Raw genomic sequence first — 16924 nt, 5'->3', positions numbered from 1 at the left:
TAACTCAGATAGAAATGTACACAATGAAAATCCATATTCTATATGTATTTATGCTGCGCACACAAACACTTGAATTCTACTGACAGATCAGGATAAGCTGGTTCAGAAATTCCAATGATTGCGCTTCGCAGGAGCATACTGGGGAAGTAGGAAGAGATCTCTCCCATCCGGTCTCTGGGATTAACACTCCTGCTCTTTCCAGCTCAACTTTAGAGTCCATAGCATCAGCAAAAAATGAATCTTTCCTGATGCCTCATTTTCCATGAGACACTGACCATTAGAATGCCTGGAAATTCCAGCAGGGTTATGGCCAAGAAGCTCGGGAAATGCTACAACAGAGCCCAGCTCTGCCTTTCTCAATCTCAGACTCAATTCAGGCTGACTGTCTCTGAGCTTGGGGAAATCAGAGATGTCAAACTGCTCCTTGAAAAGTTAGTGTTGGGGGTGGAGATGGGGTTTGGGAGGCAGAAACCATCAACTTCCCATAAGGTTTCACATAAATTTTCATGTGCAAACAAAAATTCGTGATACTCATCCATAAAACTTGAAAGCCAATGTACCAATTACCTCTAAATTACCTTTCACCTCTAATAGACAATGATCTTTCTACTCAAAGTGTGGTACAGACCTGCGGCAGCAGTATCACCTGCGAGTTTACTAGAAATGCAGGGGCTCAGGCCCCCTTACAGACCTCCTCAATAAGAATTTTCAGTTTAACAAGAGCCCCAGGCAATCTGTATGCACATTACATTTTGAAAACTGGCTTAAGACACTTTTAATCTTTTCCTGTGTTTAAGATGCTTCTTCTTAATGCTAGTTCTGATCAAAGTAACATATTAAAGTATTCTACTGAAAGCAGCCAACAAAACTCTCATAATTTTACGGGTAATTTTGGGGATAAATATTTGGGGTGAGCTGATGTACTATTTTCTTCCTTTAAATATGTTAGAAATCTGAGGAATGTTTGCATTGCTCCTTCTTCCATTAAAGAAGAGATTCCTGATGGACAATATGCACCAGGCTCCCCTCTTTCTAATGTACTCCAACTCATCCTTCAAAGGCTCAGGAAGTCTGCCCCTTATATGCCCAGCAGACACCTCCTATACGTGTGGTTTTCTTAATGAAACACTCATTAAAGGTACTAAAAAGGCAAGAATCTCATAAGTTCCAGAGCTACTTGTTCCAAATAACTGATTCGAGTTTACGTCTTTTATCCGTTACTTCTTGGATGACCCAACCCATCCTGTTCCCTCCCCTTCACTAGAGTCCAGTTTTGTTCTCTCATTGGAAACATAGAATTTAGCAACTCTTTATGGTCTATTCATTATAAACACAGATCTTTCTCAGCTTATAATGGGACTGCCTCCTGATACACCCATCAGGAGCTGAAAAGGCATTCATTACACTTAACCCACCTAGCTTAGCTTTGCCCACTTAAATGTGCTCAAACACTTACATTAGCCTACAATTAGGCAAAATCATCCAACACCATGCCTATTTTACAATAAAATGTTGAAAATATCTCATGTAATTTCTTGAATACTGTACTGAAAGTGAAAACCAGAATGGGTCCAGAATGGTTGTAAGACTATTGGTTGTTTTCTCTGGTGATCGTGTGGCTGACTGGGGGCTGCCACTGCCCGGCATCGCCAGAGAGGAACATAGAAAGATCACTAGCCTGGGAGAAGATCAAAATACAAAATTCCAAGAATGAGTTCTACAGAATGCACATCGCTTTTTGAGTCATAAAGTCAAAAAACTGTCTAATTCAAACCACCATAAGTCAGGGATCATCTGTATATATTATACATTGTTTAAGATCCCTGAGGGGAACCATCACACCTACTTCACCTCTGGACACAGCTCCCAGCACTTGGCTGCAAGACTTGGTGAATTATGTGTACTGAGGAACTTGGTCCCACAGTTTCTTAACAGATACTCTTCTCCAGGTACCATTTAACAGTTTAATCTATAGTATAAAAGAAACCACTGAATCATTTGATTGCCTTTATCCCCCTGGTAAACCAAGGCAAGGAAAACTGTATTAAAATGATGGTACCTTGGTGAGAACAAAACCCTAGAACTAGCTTAGGAGTCCTAAGGAGTGAAATGAAAGTGAAGTGTTAGTTGCTCAGTCGACTCTTTATGACCCCATGGACTGTAGCCTGCCCAGCTCCTCTGTCTATGGAATTCTCCAGGCAAGACTATGGGAATGGGTTGCCATTCCTTTCTCCAGGGGATCTTTGCGACCCTGGGATCGAACTCAGGTCTCCTGCATTGCAGGCAGATTCTTTACCATCTGAGCCACCAGGGAAGCCCAAGGAGTAAAATGCTCCTACATAAAAGCAGCAGGTTCCTCTGTGCTCCGAGCTGGCTCTTGGGGTGCAGGCTTCAGGGCAAGGCCCACACCCTGACTGGTTAACCCAAGAGAAAGCTTGGCTTCTCTTCTGAAAGTTCTGCTTTCCTTAGGAGATTCCTGCCTCAGGCGGCTTCCACAGAAGCAAAAAATAGCTCAGAGGAGACGTATGATTCTGCATCTTAATCTATGTGACTCGGATGAACTCAGACTTGGAAGGAATGATTAGAAAAGATGGAAAGGAAGGAAAAGACTAAAAACTCAAAGTAATTATATGTTTAAAAGAAAAAAAGGATTTTATGAGCACGACAGCTTTCCTAGCAAATGAACTACATAAGGCACTTCCCTCATGGATGAAAACCTCCAAATTTCTCCTCAGGTCAAGGAAGAGAGGTATTTTTTCTTCTCTAGTGTTGTCAATTCATATTAGAATTAAGCTTCTGCAGGATATACTAGGGAGTTTTCAGTTACTTCTCAGAGCTTCTGACACTCATTTCACTCTCATTTGTTTATTTAAACATAAACAAACCAATTTGACTGCTGTTAAGTTTGTCGGCCTTCTAGTTGCTTTGATGGGACCTGTTTATAACACATACTCATCTGCTGAAGCCTTGGAGCATCCAAGCTAAACAACCAAATCCAACTTATTCACAAGATCACAAATGTGTGTGACCTGCTCCCTGTCATCCCAGACCAACGGAAAGAAAATTACAACACTCAAAGTAAAACGTGTTTCTGATATAAAGTCCCTATACATTTCATTCCACAAAATGATTTCTCCTTTTCATGTTCACCAACGAAAGGGGAAAAGTGTCGACAAGTTATTTGGGAAAATTGATTTCAGTGGTGTCTTTTTTAGGACCCAACCTAATGCTGGGAAAGATTGAGAGCCAGAGGAGAAGCGAGCAACAAAGAATGAGATGGTTGGATGGCATCACTGAATCAATGGACATGAGTTTGAGCACAACTGTGAAAAATAGTGAAGGACAGGGAAGCCTGGCATGCTTCAGGTCCCAAACAGTCAGATACGACTTCATGACTGAACAACAATAATGATATAGAATAGAACAATACAGCTAAAATATAGGAGGTGGAACAAAGTGCTGTGTGCTAAGTCACTTCAGTCGTGTTCAACTCTTTGAGACCCCATGGACTGTAGCCTGCCAGGCTCCTCTGTCCATGGGATTCTCCAGGCAGGAATACTGGAGCGGGTAGCCATTCCCTTCTTCAAGGGGTCTTCCCAACCCAGGGATTGAACCTGCATCTCTTGCATCTCCTACACTGGCAGGTAGGTTCTGTACCACCAGCGCCATCTAAAATATAGGAAGTAGAACGAAGTAGATGTATCTTTTCAGGGTTCCAAATCATCTTTGATCTCGTTCAGATAATCCTTTAAATAAAAGATGTCTTATTTAGGAAAACATTATTTATATAAATTCCATATTAATACAGGAAAATTTAAACCTGGGGGAAAGAATAGATCTTCACTGAATTGTTAACAAGTAGCTTCCAGACAATAACAAAGTTTTGTTAGCTCCCTTCTACAGACAAGCTATGGTTTTTCCAGTAGACATGTATGGATGTAAGAGTCAAACCATAAGAAGGGTGAACAATGCAGAATTGATGCTTTTGAACTGTGGTGCTGGAAAAGAGTCTTGAGAGTCCCTTGAGCAGCAAGGAGATCAAACCAATCAATCCTAAAGGAAATCAACCCTGAAATTCATTGGAAGGACTGATGCTGAAACTGAAGCTCTACTATTTTGGCCACCTGACTGACTCACTGGAAAAGACCCTGATGCTGGGAAAGATTGAAGGCAAAAAGAGAACCAGGTGGCAGAGGATGAGATAGTTAGCGTCACCAACTCAACGGACATGAATTTGAGCAAACTCCAGGAGATAGTGAAGGACAAGGAAGTCTGGCATGTTGCAGTCCATGGGGTCACAGAGTCAGATATGACTTAGTGACTGAACTACAACAAAGACTCAGAAATTAATTGACCAGCCTAGTCTGATTGATTTCAACATTCATACTCTAGGAATCCTCTAGACATATTCCCTCCTATGGATATAAATAAATGGCCACCTGATAATACCTTCTTTTCCTCACTATCTCAACCCTTCCTTCTCCCCAGTACAGCAATGCTGAGGGCAACAAAGCTGCCTTGGGCTGATGACACCACCATGAAGCCAGGATGGAAATCTGCCTCACTCCTCCCATGTTCGCCTTTCAGAAAATCATGCATACCTTAGAAAGCTTTCCCAAAAGTGTAAACACACACACACACACACACACAAACCCCTCTTTCATCTTTTAACTCTCTTCCTCTTTCCTCATTCTCAGGACACCTCTGCCTAAAAGTCTTCTTGGGTTCTCTATCATCTCTGCAGGATTAAATCAAATTCCTTAGTTTGCAAAGTCCTGCACAAACATCACTTCTGTTTTAACTTCTGTCTCTTACAGCCCAGCATTCTACAGCCTTCCAACCACTAAGAACTCATTATTTCTTGCACACAACCAGGCCCTTTCATAAGACAACATTTCTACGAATGGTATCTCTTCTGCTTGGAAAACAGCTTCATGCCTGCTCTCTGCAATCCTCTTTATATATTAAACCAACTCCTATTCACCCTTCAAAATTCAGCTCAAGCTATATCCTCTGCAGTGGGGTTTTCCCTGATTCCCTCAGGCAGTTACCTGTATGTTTATAGTGTTTCCAGAATCCCCACCCCACCACCCTTTTTATTGCTATGCCTCTGCACCTGTGATACGGTATTAGTCATTTACTCATTTACTGGGTATCCATGGACCAGGCATGGGAATATAGCAAGTTACCTTTGCATTCCCACTGCATGACACAAGGCCAGGAAACTAGTAGGCAGTCAGTAAGTGTTTGTTGAATGAAAAAGCAGAAGAACGACAAACAAGATCTTATCCAAGAAATATCATCAGGAAAGCCCATGCTCTTTTGCTTTCCTTTTACTCAATTTTGACTTAAAAAATCAACTCAGATGCAGCATACCTCTACTACGGAAACCAAAAATCATAAAAAAAAATCATAGAATTAACATCTTTATCCTCTAAAGAGAATAAATACACCCACAAGTTCTTTTCATTCTCCACAATTAGCTTTATCTCCAACATTACCATTTCAGGTAATCTTTTCTCTTGTATTTATTTATAAATACAGTAACCATCCTTTTGCCATTTATTTATTACAAACATGCAATTTCTCCACAAAATATGAACTGCTTTGTTAGTTAGTAAGTCTGTGGATTCACTTGTGAATCTCCATTTATTACACTATTTCCACTGGAAAATACATTTCAAGTTTAAATGACAAAAGTCATACACCAGTGCCACAGAATCTATTTTTCTTTGAAGAACTGCAAGTAAAGTCAACAGGTTCCATTTTTAGGTATCAAATGACATTTTAGCATCAGAAACAGTCATCTACATACTAAGACTGTGCAGAAATCACAATGCTAACCTGTAACCTAGGCTGGTGGCTGAAGGACATGTATCTGAGGTTATGAGGGTTCTAGAAACAACCTTCTATCTCAGAGAACTGATCATGACCAGTAACCACTGACTAAATCCGGAGTGAACCACACATCCATAAGGACTAACTAAAGGATGTCTTTGGATCTCTGATGACTGTGAACCTGAGGCAAAGGATGAACCAGTGAACCTCTAGAATCTCAATAAACACTAAATTTAAAAGAACAGAAAGTTAGTATCAAAATACATTCCACAGATTTCAAATAAACCATGTTTAATGTGAAGGATTATCTCCCTATTTAAAGTTGGTCCTGGAGAAAACAAAGCCAAGTGTACACTAATTCTGTTATACTGACATCAAGCCCCAGATATGAATTTCATTCTCATTTACCACATTTTAAAATCTCTCAACTCCAGAAGAAATATGTGTTTGTTTAACTCATAATTACAAAATAAGGTAAGTGATATATGAGGATTTTGGTATAGGAAAAATCAGCCAGCCAATGAATGAGTCATTCTAACAGCCTAGTTTTCTGAATGGGTAATAGCTTTACATACCAAAAGAGCTTTGGAGGTTAATTACCTTGAGAGTTAGTATTTGCAGTGTTTATGGCAGATTTCCCTTCCTTCCCAAAGAATGTATTTAAAAATGTATCTTTTTTGGTCATTTTTTTGGTCCTTCACTCTCATTAATGGTAAATAGCAATTATGGACTTAGCTAATTGCAAAGTAATGTCTGAAAGGCCAGTTGAGAATCCCTACCCTAATATTCCCAAACCTTCAGGGCTTTTGCTCCCAGTTCTTATATTTAAAGCTATAATTTTCCTATTTCCTAGTTGTCAAACTGTCAGGGGTCAGTTTTCACTGTTGGTTACAGCAGCTCCTCACCCCATTCTAAATTGTGCTACCGTGTATGTGCTATAGATCATTTGTCAAATAAGAAAAAAAAAAAAAAAAAAGTTAGGACTGTTATTTAAAATAAGAGTAAGTTCCGAAAGAGGGTCTGAAGTATTCTCCCAGACTTTATGCCATCTATTTCGGTTGCTGAGTAGGCATATTTGCCCCTTTCTTGGTTCTCGGCTAGGTTCCAGATACTTAAGAGAGCTGTGCTCCAGACTCAGGCATTCTGTGACAAATCTTATTGCTCTTTATGATCCCCCTCCTAATGCAGATGTAAACCAAACTATCACATGACCTCACTAATGAATTTCTGTACTTGCCAAACAACAACACAAATGCAAAGTTTCCAAGGAAGCAAAATATTCAGGTTGAAAGATTAATCCCGAAACTGGAAAATGCTCCCTATATTACATAATAGTTACGGTTTCATATATTTACAGCATTTAACATCATGACCAGGTAGGTAGCTTACACAAGTAAATATGGTTTAAAAAAAAAATGTAGGGGAAAAATTACCAAATGATTTTTTTAAACTCACAGAAGTTCAGTTTTTTCTCAGTTTATTACATTATTAGATACCTAGGCTAAGAAATTTCTTTTTAATTTCACACATCTATTGACTTACTAAACTGATGGCTGCTATACTAGGGAAAAGTCTTCTCTTTTACTCAAAGGGAAAAATGGTTGCTCAAACGTGTGAGTAACCTAAAGGTTAATATCATTATTTTAAACAGTCCCTACAAGCACTGAGGTCAAGCATTCAACATAAATTACTGTACTTAAATTGTACTTAAAGTTTATATAACCTTGTTCATCAAACCTGAGAAAGAAAAACCAAGCAGGTGATCCAGGCTACCCTGTCACATTGAGAATGGGAGTAAAGAGAGTAGGTCATCAGTTATCCTAGTTATATTTCCACACCCTGATGAAGGAGGCTGGTCCTCCAGCTATGTATAAAGACAGAACTGAAGGGGAAGGGGGCCCTGCCATGGCCACCCTTGTGAGTAACACCCAGGGTGGGCTGTTAGGTTCAGGCTGAATCCCCTAGGGCTTTGTGGGCTTTCCCTCGGAATGGCCCACCATACTAGGCAGCGCTGGATCCTTTGGGTGCAGTCCTGTCTGGTCAGGAAAAGGCCTGTGAAGATTTCCAGTGGTCACTGCCAGCCTATGATTCTATATATGGAAACATCCCATCCTAGTGTGTCCAGCATTGTGAGCACCACACCAGGGAGGAGGAGTGAGCAGCAGACCAGCCTCCCTCTTGCGGTCCGTCAGCACACTCACTTTGGTGTCTCCCAGGCCCTGCTGCCCTGAACTGGACCTTGTCATCAAATGGCAGCCCAGACCTCTGCTGAGTCTTGCAGGCTGGCGGCTCTAACATGGAACAGCTGGAAGAGGACCCTGCATTCTTTTCTCTGCATAAACACTGGGGGCTCTGTTCACCATCCTGCTGCAGCATGAACTAAAGAATTTCCCCATCCCAAATTACAACCAACAGACCTTTCCCCAACCCCCACCCTCACCCCCTACCCCCAGCCCCGGATATAATTCCAGTCTGTCACCACCCATGCTAGCAAACAGCAAACTGCTGAATATATCTCAGTATATTCACTTTCTATACTAGTTGAGGTGTCTGTAAATACAATAGCAGGGTAACAGGAAACAATTCTGTTATGTTCAGTAAAGTTTCCTGACAAAACCGTTAAAGACACTGATTCATGCCTGCTCCCTATGAGACCCTTTCTATAAGACGCGTATCAATATAAACAAAGTCGTGATAGTTAAGTATAACCACGTAGTATATGAAATGCAAATATCATTTTAATAGTCTGTAGCATCACCTACAAATTATTCTGAAAACAGAGCTCTCAAATTGGAATATCGGTGGAGGGGAAAAAAATGAATGTAAAATTGGGTTTTCATATGTTACTCATATAGCCTAATCAAAGCTCAGCTTCTGAAGGGCAGTCTCAGGCTTCCTCATGTGTTGCTGAAATCCAGAGAGCCACGTTGCCCAAAAGGAGGAAAGAAAAAAAGCCCAGAAAATCCAGACTCTACGTGACCTGACTTAATTATTTCCCAGGAAACTGCATGAGAGAAAAATCAATCATTCATGCTACCGTAGCTACCAAACGGAATGAACTGAAGGAGTTGACAGTGGGCAAAAAAAACCCCGAAGCTGCCAGCGGAGGTAAGTGGGCGGCACGGCCTGGGGCGCGGGCGGCTTGCGGGGGAGATGCCAAGGACCCGGGGGCCGCGGTGGTTCGGTCCCCAAGGACCGGCGATCTGGGGCGGGGCCAGGCCCGAGGCTGGGCAGCGGCGGTTGGAGGTGGGGAGGGGAACCGGGACCGCGGGACGGCGGCGGCGGCCGAGCACTTACCCGGACTGTTGGCCTCGCCTTCGAGGACGTGCAGCTCGGCGCAGTCGGCCAGCGAGTGCTCCAGGCAAAGCTGGAGGAAGCGGGCCTGGGTCTGGCTCACGCGCTTGAGCAGCGACAGCAGCGCAACGGTCTGCTCGCACTCGTTCCAGCCCTTAAACCAGCCCGCCAGCACCCCGACCTGGTCGCGAAACATCATGGTTAGGGGGCGGCCCTCAGTCTACAAAGCCCCCGGGGCGCCCCAGCCCGCCCCGCCCGCCCCAAAGTTTGGCGGAGCCGCAGCCCCGCGGCCGCCGGAGACGCGTTCCCGTTCCAAGGTGGCTCTGGTGCCCGGACGCTGCAGGTACTGCCTCGGCTCCTGCCTCTCTCGTCTGGTTTCAGTTACGTTCTGGTGGTTCTGGCTGATTTCCCCAGAGATGATGACAGACAGTAGCACGGAAATATTTCTTTTTTAAAAAAATAACGATTAAAAAAAAAATTTCCCCACAAGGCACACAAACTGAATGAAGAAGGCTCTCTTTCCCCCTCCCCTCTTCTCGCAGCTTCGGGATGGTGATTTCCGGCGTCCCGGGGTCTCTTCCCTGCTGGGCAGCAGCTCGGACCCTTCACACCCGCATTCCCGAGTGGCGATCACCACTGGAAGGAGAGAAAAGGCTGCAGTGAGACCTCGGCCAGCGAGGGAGTGCGCCGGGAAGCGAGTGCATCTGAGGGGGCGGAGGGGGGCGCGCCGCGGGGTCTTAGTCCCCCAAATTCCGGCCGCCCCCTCCGCACCCGGATGCTGGAGAGGAGCTATTCTCGTTCTGGGAAAGGCAAGAAGCCTCCTTCCCAGGTGCGTGAGGAAGACCGCACGGCTTCCTGTTGCTGCCGCTGCGAACGGCTAGTGCTCCCCACACACCCCGCCCGGGGTGGCCTCGGGGGCTGTGCCTGCAAACGCCCGCACCAGCAACAGATCTTCCTCGCGCAGAAAACTTGCACTGCGGCTGCGAAGGGGCGCGGGGGTGGGGGTGGGGGCTAATGCAAAGCAGAGGCGGAGGCGCGGCAGCCCGAGTTCCTTCCTCCTCCTCTCCCTCCTCCTCCTCCGCCACCTCTTCCTCCTCCTCCTCTCGGAGAAGCAGCCGAACGGCTGCAGCTCCATCTACAGCAACAGCCAGCATCTCCACCGCCAGGCGCCCCTCTGGATTTAGGCCGTGAGCAGCCGCGGCAGCAGCTCGAGACAAAAATAAACTCTCCCCACCCAGAGCTCAGCGCCCAGCGGGCAGAGGCGCAGCCGGAGCCTCGGCTCCCGCGAGCCGCTCGGCTCCAGCCCACCCGGGAGGTCTCTGAGGGTCCGCTTCGCCCTGAGCGATCAGATGTGTGCGTGCGTGTGCGTGCGTGTGTACTCGAGTGTGTGCTGTAGGCATCCTGCCCCAGCTCCCGCCGCCTACGGGCGGGTCCGGTCGGCCCAGCGCCTGGCCCGCGCGTCCCAGGCCGAAGTCGGCACGGCCACTGGCGCAAGCCGAGCGCGGAGACAGTCGGCGCCCACAGCACTGCCTCCCCCAGCGGGCAGGGCGGTTCCGTGGGGACTGCGGCTCAGTGCCGCCGGCACACGCCCCCGAACGACCGCGAAGAAGAAAAGTTCGGTTTCGAGGGCTCCCCCAGTCCTAACCCTGTCCCGGTGGCCGCCAGCGGCGAAGTAGAGAGAGCCCAGCGACTCGGCCAGCCCTCGAGGGGCGGCTCGCTCTCAGCACCCCTGTTTCCCGGTTCCCAGAACTTCTCGAGCGGAAGCGGGGGAAGGCCCCCGGGAAGCGGGCCCCCGGGCCTGGGGCGTAGGACAGAGTGCGCTCACCTCGGAGCGGCTCATCCCGGCGGCTCGGGGCCCCACGCGCGGGTCCGGGGCGGCTGTGGCTCTCAGCGAGGTTGGGGGCGCCCGGAGGGCGGGCTGCGGGCCATGCCGTCGGGGCGGGCGGCGCGGAGAGAGTGCGGCGCTGCGGGATCGGGCCGCCGCCGCCGCCGCTCCTGCTGCCTCCAGTGTAGGCTCGCTGAGGACTGAGCCGCCCGAGCCGGAGCTCCCCACATGCTACTGATTAACATACACCATTACATCATGGGCTTGGCAGGGAGCGCCCAAGCGGGGGGAGAGGAACCCGGGCGGCGGCGGCGGCGGCACGCGGGGGGAGTCGGGGGAGGATCCCCGGACCCGACCGGCGGCGGGGGTGGGGGGAGGTGGATTCCTAAGTGGGGACCAGAAAAGGGGAGGAGAGCGGAGAGGGAGGAGCCAGATGGCGCAGAGGGGTCGGGTTGGAGGAACGGCGGGGCGGAGAGGGAAGAAGTTTGGGGAAGGGGAGGGATCCAAGTAAATTCCTGCCCTCTGCTGTTTGCCTGTTCTGGAGGGGCCAGGGCGCTTGAGCAGCCGGAGTGCGGACGGGAGGGGACCCGGAGGGTGCTTGAGCGGGGGCGGTGCTGCCACCGGCTGCTCGTCCTTGTGAATGTGGTGCGCGGACTCCGGTGACCCCTCGGCCCTACTGGGGCCCAGGGGTGGGCAGAGACCTAGGGTCAAGGACGCTGGGGGTGTGGTCGGATTCCGGGGGTCGCAGAAGCAAAGGGCGGAGGAGGCCGAGGGGTCGTTTGTAGGGCTGGAAAGTGCCTGGGCACGAGGCTCCGTGCGGCCCATGTCCTGTGAGCGCGAGAAGTTCCCGGGCTGCTCACCCCTCGCCCGGGTCGGATCTCAGATGTCCTTTGCTCTTGTGGGTGGCCCCGGCCCCTTTGGGGCCTCGCTCTCCCCTGGGGAAGCCGCCCGACTTTGGGGGCCCTCCGGGAAACTATGCCTGGCGCCCTGGCTGCGGCTGCGGCTCCGGCTGCGGGCCTGGAGCGGAGAGGAGCTCCGCCGCGGGCGGCAAGGAGGCGGGCGAGGCCACCTGTCAGCGCGTCTGCGTCGTCGCAGGGCTGGGCAGCCTTCACCTGGCCCTGCAGAGTGCGCGAGGCCTGGGCCGGGCAGGGGGCTTCAGAGGTCCTGGCCGCCCGCGCCAGGGGGTGGGGTGGAATTGTGGGGTGGGGGGTGCAGCGCTGAGGCCAGGCAGCACAGGGAGGTCTGGGAAAGTGGCCTCGGCTGATCTCCAAAGTAGAGAACTGGTTAAAAATACCCTAAAACCTAAAAATCTCGGTGCCTTCTGATATTAATTGAATATGCACAAGAGGACTTGGTGACCAAATCCAGACAATTCCCCCATGTTTTAAGTGAAAACACAGAGCCCTCGAACATTTCTCCAGCAACCTGTGGCTTTCTTTATGAGTACTTTGAGACATTTGTGAAACGCATGCTTCAAATCCAGCCTCTTTACTCTCGCTAATACAGTAGTGTTGAAGATAAAGTGTCTGAGATATTATCCACGGATTTAACACTTCCTTCTTTAACTCCAGCCTATGTCCCTGGATTTTCAATCATTTCTTTCTTCCTCCCTCAAACCTAGTTTCTGCACCATTTAGTTCTGTGAGACACGTGACAGCACCTAACCATCTGCTGGGGTATTGAAAGGTCTGTGGAGCTGCAGAAATTTAGGTGTTACCATTAAAATAGGGTATGTGAATAATTTTCTTAAGCTCATTATTAGCCAGCCAGGAAAGGTATCTGCATAATTTAATGAATATTTTACCCCCAAAACAAGAATTCTAGAGTCAACGTTTTAATTTTGTTTTGTCTTATTATTACAGAAGCAGGAAATCTTGAAATATTTTCTCCAAAATGTTATTATCACTAGCTAGTACTTAGTAATAATCGCTATCAGAAAATGGGGAAAAGGTTTCCAGCACAGGCTATCTCAGTATATACCTTGCTATCAACTGCAACCAAAACAGAAATTGCCCACCTGGGGCTTCCGGAAGCCTCCGAGAGTGTTTTGTTTTGTTTTGTTTTTTAAAGAAAGTGGGAAAAGTCACTTTCATTAATTACTGTCACCTGCAGTTTACTAACTCAATAGTAAAACTAAAAAACAAACAGGCGAATTGAAGTCTATTTAACCTGAAGAAAGAAAATACTGCCACCTACTGGAAAAGTGTACTGCTTACAGCAGCCTTTGACCTAAGGAAAGATTTAGCTAATTTTTTGGCTATTTTTTGAAAAATACAAAAAGGAGCGTCAATGAGTTGCCAACCTGCCTTGTTTTTGTGGGTTCACAATACTTGTGCCTTCCCTTGCCTCTGGGCCTTCCCCCTAGTAGTGGAGATGAAACCCAGAGTGGAGATGAAACCCAGTGAGGCTGCTTCACTTCCTCACAGAGTGAAGTCACACTGAAGGAAGGAAACCAATACTCTCAGTTAAATATATATTTTTGTCTTAATACGGATTTTTCCTATTCAAACCTCTACCCAGTTTTTATGGATAAAGACACTGATTCTGGGAGGGATTGAGGGCAGGAGAAGGGGACGACAGAGGATGAGATGGCTGGATGGCATCACTGACCCGATGGACGTGAGTCTGAGTGACCTCCGGGAGTTGGTGATGGACAGGGAGGCCTGGCGTGCTGCAATTCATGGGGTCGCAAGGAGTCGGACATGACTGAGCAACTGAACTGAACTTTACTGAAGAAGTGGCTGTGCTCAGACACTCAGTCATTGAATTGGACACTCAGTCCGATTCCTTGCCGACCTCATGGACTGTAGCCCTCCAGGCTCTTCTGTCCATGGGATTTTCCAAGTGAGAATAATAGAGTGGATTGTCATTTCCTCCTTTAGGGGATATTCCTGACCCAGGGATCAAACCCATGTCTCTTACATTCCCTGCATTGGTAGGCAGATTCTTTACCACTAGCACCACCTGGAAAGATTAAGAAGTGGCTAACAATGACTAAATACCCACATGACTTGGAAAAGGAGTTTTAGTGCAAATTCTAACTTCCAGAGAATAGATGATTAGGCAGTAACATAGGAGAAGTGGGATTTTATTAATAGATGAGCTAGAAACATGGCTGGCAGGGAGGGAAGCCCAGGAGACAAGCCCAGATACTTCTCTGTACACTGTACTCAGAAAGGTGCAGAACTGATGAGCATGGAGGCAAGAATAAGCTATGCTGGCCAAGCAGTAGAGAAGGATTTGACTATGAAAATATTAGACTTGGGTGACTGAACAGAAGTACCCAGGAGTGAGGAAATCTGAAGACTGATTGAAAGTGAGCCAAGCTGGCATCTGCCTCGGATGGAACTCTCTCTCTGTAATATTTGCCGCTAGGATCTAGTGTGCTTCCTGAAGAGTAAGCACAGCTCCAGTCAAGTAGTTTCTGTATTGAGAATATTATTGAAAAATAATTATAACGCCTGCTCTCATAAACTTGTTAGGAGGTCTGAAAGTAACTGGCACGTTACTTTGTACATAATAGGTACTTGATATGTATTTTTATATATAATATAGTTTTCCTTCTTTGTAGGCACAGAGTATGTTAATTTGGCTAATTTACATCTTGGGTCTGCCTCATAAACAGGCTTTTTCATTCTTCAAAAACGTGCCCTCTCAAAAGCCCTGTAATAAGGCCTAGGAGAGGATTGCCAGGGCTTGAATTAGGATTCGAGGGGATGAAGAGAGTGATGTGGAGGAAGAAACTGCAGAACTGGTGACAGATGGAATGTGGGAAGGCTAAATCAGGAGTCAGGTCTGCTAAGATAGCAACAGTGAAAGGCAAGCTGGGTGAGGCCCAGGAGCCGCGGCTTAGGGAGACTAAACTTGAGTTCAGATCTCATTAGAAGGAGTTCAGAAATATCTCAGTGTTGGCAGGGGCACACATTCAGAGAGAAAGCCGGTATTCTGTTAGCCCAGGGTAGAGACCTAATGGCCAGCACCAATTTCCTATATCCCTAACACCGTTTTATACCGGCACCAGGATCATGGCTGCTGACTCAGTTCAGTTCAGTCGCTCAGTCATGTCTGATTCTTTTCGACCACATGGACTGTAGCACACCAGTCTTCCTTGTCTATCACCAACTCCCGAAGCTTGCTCAAACTCATATCCATCGAGTCGGTGATGCCATCCAACCTGGGCTGTTGACTGGCCCGAGTAAACCTGGCCAGACCAGCCAGTGGTAAAGCATAAAGCAGTGAGACTCTTGAGGAATCTGCTTTTGCTTTTCACTGAAGTTCTTACCACTCTCAATATAGTATTCAGATTTTCTTCAGTTACTCAATTTAGAGGATCTTTCCAGAAAAAAAAAAAAAAGACTTCTTAAACCCAGTGGTAGGAAAACTATCCATGATGACCTATAAAGTTGGGATAGGAGGGGAGAGGGAGGCTTAAGAGGGAGGAGATACGTATATAATTATGACTGATTTGCATTGTTGTACAGCAGAAACCAACACAACATTGTAAAGCAATTATCCTTCAATTAAATTTTCTTGAATTAAAAAACAAAAAAGGAATGCCACTACCCAAAGGCCATTCCCTGGTGGCTCATACCATAAAGAATCCGCCTGCAATGTGGGAGACCTGGGTTTGATCCCTAGGTTGGGAAGATCCCTGGGAGAAGGAAAAGGCTACTCACTCCAGTATTCTGGCCTGGAGAATTCCATGGACAGAGGAGCCTGGCAGGCTACAGTCCCTGGGGTTGCAGAGTCGGATATGACTGAGCAGTTTTCATTTCACGTCACTTCACCCAAAAGCCATAACAGATGTGATTAGTTACTCTTCAGGAGTCAAATATGAATATGAATTGGATGGACTTGTTGAATCCATGAGGAAAAGCTTTTTAAAATTTTTGTAAAATATATATAACATAAATTTACCCTTTTAACCAGTCTTAAGCGTAAAATTGCATCACATGAAGTACATTCACATTGTTTGTACACCCATCTTGAAGTATCCATTTCCAGGTCTTTTTCATCTCACCAAACTGAATTTCTGTACCTGTTAAACAATAAATCTTCATTCCTCCCTGCCCTCGGTCTCTGCGCACCACCATTTCTATGAATTTGTCTATTCTAGGTACCTCATAAGTGGACTCATAAAATATTGTCCTTTTGTGTCTGACTTACTTCACTTAGCATAATGTTTTCAAGCTTCATCCACATTATGGCATGTATCAGAATGTTATTCCTTTTTAAGACTGATTAATGTTGCATGAAGACAACTTTTGAGACAGCTTTCTCTAGAATGGAGTTTGATAAGAAAGGTGAACTCTAGTTTGTAGGGTGTACAGTCAGGTAAATTGTCTTTTTGACTGATTTCTAAAGAGTATAATCCAAACTTACTACCTGGCACTTAAATAAAACACAAATTCAATTGAACCACAATTTCAAACACAAATGCAAATGGGTTCACACTTTTTAAAAATAAGTAAATGTGTGAAATATTAAACTATAGTTTTTTTACAGTAAAATATCTTACATCATAGGTAAATTTGCAAATAAATATAGTCAAAAGGTTAAATATAAGTGTTGTAAACTACTCCTATTTATTGGCTTTGTATAGGTTAGGATTACGAAAGTAGGAGATCTTTTAGAGGGATAAATTGCCCTAGATTATCATGAGAGGAAAGAAAGCAAAAATTATTGGTTCTAGAAGTAGTCAAATCCTAATTCTGATCTTTGTTGTTGATTTAAGAATTGCCAGTATCTTTTTGAACTGAAAATGCACTTGAAACATGTCCACGGTTTTAAATATGAGGTTGGCACAAAAGTAATTGCAGTTTTGGACCATGAATTTTAAATCATCATAACTAGGCTCAGACACATTTTTATTAATTAAAATAAGAACAACACAGTTTGCCAGTGAGAAATAAGTTTGTTTATTCCTATAGTGTAGAACTCTGTGCTTCGGGATTCGAGGAAATCTTG

General features: G+C 46.0%; 1 protein-coding gene across 4 annotated transcripts in view; it reads right to left on the bottom strand.

Moving 5' to 3' along the window:
* The window catches only part of SAMD4A (sterile alpha motif domain containing 4A), a 226904-nt gene extending 215807 nt beyond the window's left edge, over positions 1-11097 (bottom strand). For all 4 annotated transcript variants that reach the window (XM_019968950.2, XM_019968952.2, XM_070797625.1 and 1 more), the window contains exons 1-2: positions 10958-11097; positions 9136-9768 (exon numbers count right to left, since the gene is read on the bottom strand). In XM_019968950.2, the coding sequence (XP_019824509.1) occupies positions 9136-9331 (196 nt within the window). In that variant the 5' untranslated portion in view covers positions 9332-9768; positions 10958-11097. The remainder of the gene's footprint in view (positions 1-9135; positions 9769-10957) is intronic.
* Between the last annotated feature and the right edge of the window lie 5827 nt (positions 11098-16924).

Source organism: Bos indicus, chromosome 10, assembly GCF_029378745.1.
Source record: "Bos indicus isolate NIAB-ARS_2022 breed Sahiwal x Tharparkar chromosome 10, NIAB-ARS_B.indTharparkar_mat_pri_1.0, whole genome shotgun sequence".
Taxonomy (NCBI): Eukaryota; Metazoa; Chordata; class Mammalia; order Artiodactyla; family Bovidae; genus Bos; species Bos indicus.
Note: the sequence above shows the minus strand (reverse complement) of the source record. Positions and strands in the feature narration are given on the sequence as shown.